At 36.6% G+C, this 11060-nt stretch overlaps 1 protein-coding gene across 1 annotated transcript; it reads left to right on the forward strand.

The window, feature by feature from the left end:
* The first annotated feature begins 725 nt into the window (after positions 1-725).
* On the forward strand, positions 726-9915 carry kptn (kaptin (actin binding protein)). Its single transcript, XM_073840406.1, has 12 exons — positions 726-1007; positions 1096-1178; positions 1298-1382; positions 2447-2501; positions 3022-3100; positions 3221-3294; positions 3386-3492; positions 3586-3681; positions 5154-5217; positions 5302-5437; positions 5570-5743; positions 5835-9915. Exons 1-12 carry the CDS (start codon positions 797-799, stop codon positions 5988-5990), a joined length of 1320 nt encoding a protein of 439 aa, XP_073696507.1. The 5' UTR covers positions 726-796; the 3' UTR covers positions 5991-9915.
* Positions 9916-11060: the final 1145 nt, after the last annotated feature.

Consider the following 11060-nt stretch of genomic DNA (forward strand, 5'->3'; position numbering starts at 1 on the left):
TGTTACCAAAGCTTTTTATTTCAGGTAAATGCTGATCTTTGGATCTTTCTATTCATCAAATAATCCTGAAAAAATGTACTCAAATGTTTTAAATATTGATAATAAAAATAAATGTTTCTTGAACAGAAACTCAGCATATTAGAATGGCACTGACAGGATGCGACACTTAAGACTGGAATAATGATGCTGAAAATTTAGCTTTGCTCACAGGAATAAATTACATTTTAAAATATATTCAAATAGAAAGCGGTTATTTTAAATAGTAAAAAATATTTCACAATATAATTGTATGTGCTGTATTTTGGATCAAATAAATGCAGGCTTGGTTAGCAGAAGAGACTTCTTAAAAAAAAAACATTAACAATCTTACTGTCCAAAAACTTTTGACTGGTATAGATAGATTTAATCGGAAACAGAAATATATTATTAGTACAATATTAGCCTCGCACTGGTTTGAATGTATCTCAACCACCGAAAGAATTAGAAAGAAGGGCAATGAGCAAGAAACAATAGCTTGTGTGAAATATTTGCGTTATGGTTTAACCCTTCCTCACGTAAGTTCACAAAGAAAAAAAAAGTTCACAAAACTTAAGTGTTGATATCATTGTCGGCGACAGCTGATGACGACAGCATCATGTCGAAATCTGATTTGTTAAGCGGTGCGAAAAACGCAGATGATTGGTCAAAGTTGCTTACAAGCCCGCCCTAATACGGATGTTGTTTTTTTGTCACAAGCGTGACAGTCTAGACAGGTCCAAGTAAATTCAATTTCTTTTTGGTGATTATTATTTGTAATATGTTATCGAATATAAAAGGCACGTGTCCATTTGTGGAAGACAGTTTTAGTCGTTTTCCCTCGCAGAGTAACATATACGGACTATGCCTGGCAGGCGAGCAGGAGTTACTAGCTGCGACTCTGAAAGGGAAAGTAGTGTGCTTCAGATACCAGGACCTGCAGAGGAAGATCAGACCTGTGGCCAGAGAGATTCAGTTCACATATATACCAGGTGACAGCAAGTTCGTTTGCTTTGAAAGTCTTTTCGCTGTTTGTTTTAGCTGTCCAACGCAGAATGTTTCTCTTTTCTGTTAATACAGTTGATGCAGAAATCGTCTCCATTGATGCCTTCAACAAATCAGCTCCTAAAAGAGGACTGGTCGTAGGAATAACTTTCATTAAGGTGTGCTTCAACATTAAGTAACATAAGTAACTAGTTATTACAAGATACATACAAGCACACAAACAGCAGAAAACGTATTTATTTATTGTTTTTATCTTTCTGTCTCTTTTTCTGCTCAGGACTCAGGAGATAAAGCAACTCCCTTCCTTAATATTTACTGTGATTATGAACCAGGGTCAGAATTTAACCTAGACTCTATTGCACGTGAGTCATAAAATATTATTATTGTATTAAAGGCTCCTAGAAATAGGTAGACCTTTATTAAGAGACTTCTGTTTGATAGTCGAATAAGTGCAGTTCCTGATATATCCAGTAGGAGGTTATCATCGTTATAGTTTATTGCCTGCTGCGTCATTGTAGATTTTGATCAGCGGTGCACATATTAGAAGTTTTTTCCTGCCTGTACTTTGGATGTTTGTTGGTGTTTTGGAGTTTAAAGTGTTAGTAAATGACCTTCAAGTAAGTTTTCTTCTATTTCTAAATAATTTCAACCAGGTTTTAAGTGTTGTTTTTTTGTACGTTGTACTTTAATATGATTATGCACAGATGTGTAACGATTTATGGATGATCGTCTGAAAATGTGCAACGCCATTGGGCTAATTACTCAGGTTTACCTTGTAATCAGTCAGTAATATGTCAAATTTGATGCTGCATACATATTAACCAGTAATATTGCCCCTGTGATTTTATTTGGTCAATTACACTGTTCGTTAAGGCACCTGGATTTAGTAATATGCATTCCTACTGTGGTCATTTTGTATGATCTGTATATCACCTGCAAGTGCACATCTGCTGCATATTTAGAGCTTTATCTGTTATTCAGAGATACTGAATGTTAGCATTCTTGACTAGGAAGTGGGTGATTCATTTGTAAATGACTTTATTTTTTCTTAATGTTATGTTTTGTTATTTTTAGACTAATACTCAATACATTTTGGAAAGAAGCTCCCGTCTCCTCATTCTTGGTGTCCTGACCGACACCTCAGGAGTGTATACTGATTTATAATTGGAGCCAGAACCTAGCAGTTTCCTTTCCTCTCCAACAATTATTTTAGGTAGTGAATTGATGCTCTGGCATGTCTTGAGGCCAAGAGACATTTATAACCAAATTATGTTTGCTTTAAATTAAATTTATATTAATATCTTAAATTATACTTTAGATCAAGGCCAATGATGTTGAAATTATAGGTATGACTTTATAGGTACGAAGGAATAAAAAAGATCAAAATGTTATACTGAATAATCTCAGGCTTTTATCCTTTTGACAGAAAGCTGTCTGAACCTGGAGCTCCAGTTCACCCCTTTTCAGCTTTATCACACTGAGTGAGTGAAACATTTTGTTCTTTATTTGTGACCCTGGGCCACAAAACCAGTCTTAAGTAGCACAGGTACATTTGTAGCGATAGCCAAAAATACACTGTATGGGTCAAAATGATTGATTTCTCTTCAATGCCAAAAATCATTAGAATATTAAGTAAAGATCATGTTCCATGAAGATATTTAGTAGATCTCCTACTGTAAATATACCAAAACTTAATTTTTAGTTCATTAGTAATATGCATTGCTAAGTAAGAACTTTATTTCTCGGCCAAATATAATATAATATCCCAACAAACCATACATCAATAGAAAGCTTATTTATTCAGCTTTATTCATGTTTAAATCAAAATTTCACCAAATAGACCCTTTTGACTGGTTTTGTGATCCAGGGTCACATGTATGTTTCTGTAAAAGAATCTTATAAGGTTTATATGTTGTTGTTTTTATATCTGAACAGATGAAGTTCAGTGTTTTGTTATTTTAACTTCTAAGAGTTGAAACTATGTTGATGTTTGATTTGCAGGGTGAATTGTGGAGATGGATCTAGTGAGACTGTGTTTCTCCTCAGTGGACATGATCAGCGCATACATCTTTACAAAGAGGTCTGCCTGGCTTTTAAATGTAGTTAGAGTTATGGCTTCTTATTGTTGAGGTTTTGCTTTGTCCTTCTCTCATACTCTCATACTAAATATTTAAATTTCATTCTCTATGTCTGTTGGTAGAATGCATCTCTGCACCAGTTTGAGGAACAGCCAGTAGAAAGACTCTTTCCTGAACTGCAGGAGCTGCCAAGCAAGTGAGTGTGTTTATTTTCAGCATTTCAGGTTTGGAAGATGTTATGTAAGATGTTTCATGGTAATTAGTATGTATTTTGTTTGCATTTGCAGTGTGTTGTGGTTAAATGTCTTGAGCATTGATCAAAATCGGCGCCTCACTGCATTTGGATGTCAGAACGGTTCTGTGGGGCTTTCTCTTGTCAACCAAAAGGGACCTGGTGAGAAACACACACCGGCACACTTTCCTCTTCTTATTAAAATGTAAAATATGAAAAAATGTTCTAGCTTTCTTTGTACATTTTTCATTTTAGAGATTCTCCAAAACTGGCGGGTGCAGCATGACAGTCCCATCTCCACTGTGTTGCTGTTCCCTTTGAAACAGCAGCACCAGAGCAATGACACAAACAGTGAGTGATACAGCCTAAATATTAGTTATACTTAAAGGGAACACTGGGTATTTAGACTTGTATGGCTTAGTATAATATGATATAATATAATATAATAAATGATGTATCTTACTAAAATATGTGGTAGAAAACCAATAAAAGATTTACATTTATTTAAAAAATCCAATATTGTTTTATGTGCAAAAATAAAACAATTTAGTGAAAAAGTGAAATGGTCGCGCTTAGTGAGCTACTGGTGCTACCTATTGCTATTTTTACCGCAACACAACTCTGAATACATAACTTAGAAAATAAAATATTGATACAATGACAGCTACTGAAAAAGCTTACAGGTGGCGATGGATATACGGTGTAACCAAATGCTGTACCATCAATTTTTTTTTCCCCCACAAGCAATCTAAATGCCCCCAAATTTCAAATGAAATCCACGCTGAGAAACTCCTTCAGTGGCTGCGGCATCATGACTCTCTTGTTCCATTTGTAAGCTTTTTTAGTAGCTACGGTCTAAAGGGCTAAAGTTTCGAGAACAAAAATGCGGGTCTTTAAAAAGTTGTATTCGTCCACAGGCATCTTCCCGTTCTTTTCTCCTCTTGTTATCACTATGAAAGCAGTGAAGACTTAAATCGCTTCTCTTGTTTTCCTTCAACTGAAAATTACAACAAAAAGCCGCACAATGTGGCATCGTATCAGTATTTTATTTTCTGAGTTGTGTTGCAGTAACCAGTAGCGGTAGTAACTCACTGTGTGCAACCATTTCATTTCATTCCTAAATAATGCGGCTCCTTTTAGTCCAAAATATGTATAAAACGATGTGGATTTTTAAAATAACATGTTTTCTACTGCATATTTCAGTAAGAGACATAATTTATGTTATATTAAGTCATAGAAATCTTAATACCCAGGGTTACCTTTAAAAACAGAAGAGTATTTAGACCTTTGTCTAACAGGTCTAGAGTACAGAGTTTGAATACTCATATCCAAATCACTCTAAATTTATATTTAGATTTAAATTCAGAGTTTGAGAGCTCAAACTTTTGAGGGGATTATACAGAAATGCATATAGTACCGTTCAAAAGTTTTTGAGAGGTTGAGTGCATTTTTTAAAAATAAGGTCTCTTATGCTCATTGTAACATTTATTTGATCAGAAATACAGTACAACCAGTAATATTGTTAAATATTATTACAATTTAAAATAGCTGTTTTCTATTTGAATATATTTTGAAATGTAATTTATTCCTGTGATGGCAAAGCTGAATTTTCAGTCTTCAGCATCACATGGTTCTTCAGGAATCATTCTAATATCCTGATCTTCTGCTCAAGAAGCATTTTTGTGGTAACCATGATATTTTTTTCTTTGAATATAAAGTTCAGACGCATTTTTACTGACTTAAGCTTAATTAATAAAAAGGTTAATAATGACTGGTAAGATCTCCTGTTATTAATCTCTCTTTATTTGCCTTTTTTCACACAGGTAATCAAAAGGAGACATTTAATCTGCTGGTAACCAGTTCAATAGAAATGGCTGTTGTTTACAGGTTAGAGGCTTGTTAGTATATTGCTTGTTCTGCACCATGTGTTTGGATGAGTGTAAACGAAATGTGTGGCGTGTGTGTCTTCAGGGATGTGGAACAGTATGGACTGAGCAGACAGCTGTGTTTGGCAGAAAGTGATCAGTGCGATGCAGTTCTCTGTGCTCTTGTTGTTGATCTGGACTTTGATGGACAACATGAGTTGTTGCTGGGAACGTATGGACAGGTACAATGCTGGATTTAACATACAGAAACAAGCGTGTGCCACAATGAAAGAGTTTAAAAGACATAGTGTTGGTAAACTGAAATTCAAGCAGCACACCAGTATACATAATCATGTTCGATTTGTGATCTGCAGGATTTACTGTGCTACAAATTTCACCAACCAATGGGAGCTTTTGAAGATAAGTTACAGCTGCTATGGAGACGAAGTTTTAAAAGTCCCCTGCTGTCACTGATTTATCTTGACCTGGATGGTGACGGACTGAGAGAGCTAGCCGTTCTTACCTTAAAAGGCCTGCATATCTTACAGGTAACTATCACTGAGCTGATTTACTTTTATTATTTTGATGTGTTCAGTTAATTAATTCTGTTTTTGTTCTGTATTATTTTTCCCTCCACAGCACAGTCTAAAAACAACAGCAGATCTTGTTCTTCACAGACTGTCCACTTTAGTATTAAGACTGCCTATTTCTTCAAAAGACCAGCCAAGCAAAAACCAAGATAGTGAGGAAGAGTCCATTTCAATCAGCAATGAACAGAGAACTGCAGCCACCTAACACTGATTTTCCTGTGACAGATATTTATTTTTAATTCAAAGGAAGATGAAGTGTATGAAAAGTTAAATATCACATTTTCTCTGTGTAAGAATGCATGCTAAAATCCATCTGACAGACATTTCCGCAAACAAAACACCAGTGCAATGACTAGTTATTGCTGGTTACGTGTTTGTTGCCAGACTTAATCATGTATCCCAGCCCTATTGGCTCTGAGTAACAAGTTGGTCAGGTAAATAAACATCTGACAAAAAGATATAATTTTGCCAGAACCTTGAAAGACCCCATGTAAAAAAAAAAATGGACTAACCCAGTTTTCATTTTCAGAACCATTATTTCCTGCTTTCCGTTGTTAGTCTGTAGCAGGAGTTATTAATAACAAGTCATAGATATTGTAGATCTATTTTTAATCTGCTGAAAGTTAAACAGAGATTTCAGGAACTGTCAAAGCTTTTCAGGCAAGTGATACTGTGCTGTTTCTCCAGTAGAGGGCGCCCTCTGCTAAGATTGTGTCAGTGTCGCTGTCCATGTAAAAGAGCCTGAGATCAGGCTTGTCATGTGACCTCTATGATTGTGCAGTCTGAAACTGCGGTCACATTTAACTCTCTCCTGGTCTGCAGCTAGATACTATTAGAGCCCAGCAATTTCAGGCCAGCAGATTTAGACAAATATGTCGTTTGCATTAATGATCTGGGGGTGTGTGAATTTGTTAATAGTCTAAGTGTCTTTTTTGGAGATACAGCTACAGATCTGTGATGATGAGTTGGAAATCAAGCTGTTTGGGAGTCAAACTGAAGCTCTGCTTAAGCTATTGTTCTTTCAAAGAGTAGCTGTGAGAAAATAATCAATTGTCGATTTCAGCACAATGGACAGCTCCTATCACTAATGTTTATTTTTACTGTAACTGTATATTTTTTATATACAGTGGTCCAAGAGGTAACAAGGCTGACCAGTGATGACTATACATTTTCCAAGAATACCCAAATGCATATTATGTGTTCTGTGAAGTACTGTTTAAAAGGAGAAAACATATATTACAATTACATGACAACTACCATTCAAAAGTTTGGGGTCGGTAAGTGAGCTTATGGGAGACTTCTGGTTCATTAGAATAATAACATGCAGGAAACGGTTCTACTGTACAATCTACAAACCAGTGTCCCCATAATTAAGATAATACATTCAAATAATATGGTAAGAGACACCAATTTGCAATATCCAGCAGCAACCCTGCTGAAAAAAACCCCGCTAAAGCTAAGCTGGTTTAAGCTGGTTTACACTGGAAGTAGCTGGTTTTAGCTGGTCTCCCAGTCTGGCCAAGCTGGTTGGCCACCTGGTCTTCCAGCCTGACCAGATAAGACCAGACTGGATGACTAGCTAAAAACTACCAATCGGTTTAGACTGGTTTTATCTTCTTTTTTTCAGCAGGGTTGTGGGAATCCAAATTAAATCTGTGTTACTAACACGAGATAAAACGAGTAGGCCTAAACCATTTTAGGCTGATTTAAGTTTTTTTTTTTTTTTTTAGCAAAGCTGCTGGAAAAAAAAACCCCAGCTAAACCCAGCCTAAGCTGGTTGGCTGGTCTTAGCTGGTTTACGCTAGAAGTAGCTGGTTTTAGCTGGTCTCCCAGCCTGGCTAAGCTGGTCTCTCAGTCTGATCAAGCTGGTTTTAGCTGGTTGGCCAAGCTGGTCTCCCAGCCTGACCAGCTAAAAGCTGACAAGCTGGTTGGTTGGTTGGTTTTAGCTGGTCATCCAGCATGGTCTTAGCTGGTCATAGCTGTTCAGCAAGCTGGTTTTAAAGTGGTTTTGGAAACTTCCCTAGCTGGTCGGGCTGGTCTTAGCTGGTCAGACTGGGAGACCAGCTGGAACAATCAGCAAAAAACAGCTTGACCAGCTAAGGAAGTGGCCAAACCCCCTCTAAAACCAGCCTGCTGATCAGCTGTGACCAGGCTGGGAGAACCAGCTGGAACAATCAGCAAAAAACAGCTTGACCAGCTAAGGAAGTGGCCAAACCCCCTCTAAAACCAGCCTGCTGATCAGCTGTGACCAGGCTGGGAGAACCAGCTTAAACCAACTAGCCTACTTCCAGCCTACTAAGACCAGCCAACCATCTTAGGCTGGTTTTAGATGTATTTTTCAGCAGAGAAGGACACTGAAATTCTCCATACCTCGCTGAGGTGTCGGTGTCTCATTAATATTCATCATGCTGGGTTTTCTTATCCTATGAGAAGAGCTTCACTTAATTATTCAGGACAGCTTGTGCTGATTTGCTGTGACAGGTGCTTCAGACTTTGAGATTACGTACATTAACTGAGAGAAATGTTTTCAATGCATTTTGATGATTTATTTGTGTTTTTAACTTGATGGGAGCGAAACGAAACTGTCTGAACCCAAAGTTGTCAGTAAAAATAAGTTGTATGTCTCCCCTCTTCCCCCTGCAGAGTGAGCGCACCACGCTCACTTTTGCAGCATTTTTTTTAACTGTGGTCTTTGGAGCTAACCAGTCCTGAAACAGGAGGTTTCATAACCCTTGACTTGAAGACCTCCCACGTTTTGATTTCTCCACATGCTTGCCTAAAAACATTACATTTAAGTCTAAGAAAATGTTTTAAATCATTCAGGTTATATGATATATGACAGAAGCAGGAAAAACAATATTTAGCTTGGCTATATAAGATAGACAATTGCTTATTCAAGAGGTTTCATTGGTTACAAATACATAAGCTTTATTTGGATGGATGAATGAACTGAACGAAGGTTTAAACTGTATATATCATGACATTCTGCCTGAGGTCACTGTAAAGGAAATTTTATTATTATAGGCATTATTTGCTTATCTAAAGAGTGTTCTTTAATGAAGCTAAAATTTACCATGAAAGCATTTCTATATTGCAAAATTACAACAGTATAAATAATGTTATGAGTTTTGTATTCAAAATCAAAAATCAGAAGGAAAACTGCACTCTCTTGGTCATGTTTTGTTGCTTAACTATAGGCTATATACTATAAATCTTCTGTGTGCAGTTGTGTTCATCTGTGTTGAATTCTCCATGAGATAATCTCTCCTGTCTTGCAGTGAGTGCACACTCTTTCCTCTCTGGGTAACCAGCTCTTTTTGTGTCTGGCAGTTTCAATGGCAAGACTGTGCTCACTTAGTCAGGATTTGTCTCTGATACTCTGGAGATATGCTTCCAGTTTATAATTTGATTTTATAGTTCGATATAATTGTAATTTACTTTGTGTTTTAGTCTTTTGATCCCATTGTTCCTATATGTATTGTTTGATAATTTAATTTATTTTGATGTTATTTTAAATGAGAAGCAGTGCTGGTCTGAGACTGGTTAGTATTAGTAGAGTTAGGTTAGTAGGTCTCAGAAGCAGCTGACTTGGGGGACTTTTTTTGGGGTTCAGTTCTTGGGTTTGTACTTTTTTGTATTTTAACCAATGGGAATCAGCCTAATTCTGCCCTACCCACATTATTAGGTGTTTGTAATTTTAGAATTATTTTGCAGAATTCTGTGTGTAGGGCTTCTGTTGGATGTCTGCCCCATCTAGTGTAGCTCTGATCACTCAGACCCCATACCTCACTTCCATATAGCGCTATGGGCTGAATGACACTATCAGATATTTCACACCAAATTGGAATTGGTAATTCAATTTTTTTGGAACCTTCTCTTAATGGCATATAGAGCTTTATGTTTTAGAGCATTTATTGCTATACTGAAATTCCCAGATGCAGTGATGATTTGCGTCCAGGGGCTGTAGACTGTTCCAACTGCACCGCTAATTTATTAATGTAAATGTTGAGCAGTGTTGGCCCCAGGCTACAGCCCTGCCACACTCCTCTTTTCTGGGTGAAGGATTCTGTATGTTTATTGTCAATTCATATTGCACATTTGTTGCTTGAATACTTTGATTTAATAATGTCATCAACTTTACCCCCTACACCACTTTGTAAAAGTTTGTAATATAATTTGTCATGCCAAATAGAATCAAATCAATAAAGCATGCTAATATTTTTATGTGGTCGGTCTGTTTTATGTGTTTATTGATTAGGGTGTAGGGTGTAAATGTGGTCAGTAATTCTGTAATTTGGAAGAAAGCCAATCTGACTAGGGCTCAGGACACTGTGTTCTGTGGAAGTTCACTATTCTATTGTTTAAAATACTGCTAAATAACTTCCCCAGATTAAATGAGCAATTGAGGCGTTCTGTTGTTTGATGTAATAATGAACATAGCAGTCTTCATTTCAAGAGGCTCATGTCAATCTACTATCTGTCTGTGTCGACACAGCGACAAGAAGCTGAGAATGACCTGATTTTAAAAAGAAGATATTACTTTTAAAGATTAAAAAAATACCACTGGGTCGATTTAAAAAAAATAATAATTAATTGTTTTTTATTTAATTTGTTTTATTTTGTGAATACTCCACATGATGTCTAATAACAGTGGTGATTATGGACAAGTTTCTTCTTACCAGGCAAAAGTTACAATGAGATACATATTTTTTCAAACCGTATTTTCAACCTGCTATATAAAGTATTCCCCCCCTTCAAAATGTACAAACAGTGGCCTGTCATCAAGTGTTTTTTTGTGAATACTTCACATCATGTCTAATAACTGGTGAATATGGACAAGTTTCCTTTTACCAGGCAAAAGTTACAGTGGGATACATATTTTTATATAAAAAGTAATGCACTGATGATGGACTACCATCATCTCCACTTCATGCAGCACCTGAAGGAATCATAGAAAAAGTATTGTACAGAGATACTATAGAGAGTGTTGCAGTCAGCTGTATTACTTTCTGATACCTATGATCTTACAGATGAAGACAGCTACTAAGAAAGTAGAAACCTTCAGAACAAGAATTTACAGATAATGTACTCATCCAAGATGTTCATGTCTTTCTTTCTTCAGTCGTAAAGAAATTGTGTTTTTTGAGGAAAACATTTCAGGAATTTCTCCAATGGACTTCTATGGTGCCCCCGGGTTTGAACTTCCAAAATACAGCTTAAATGCAGCTTCAAAGGGCTCTAAATGATCCCCGCCCGAGGAAGAAGGGTCTTATCT

The sequence above is a fragment of the Garra rufa genome, chromosome 5 (assembly GCF_049309525.1).
Source record: "Garra rufa chromosome 5, GarRuf1.0, whole genome shotgun sequence".
NCBI classification, from domain to species: Eukaryota; Metazoa; Chordata; class Actinopteri; order Cypriniformes; family Cyprinidae; genus Garra; species Garra rufa.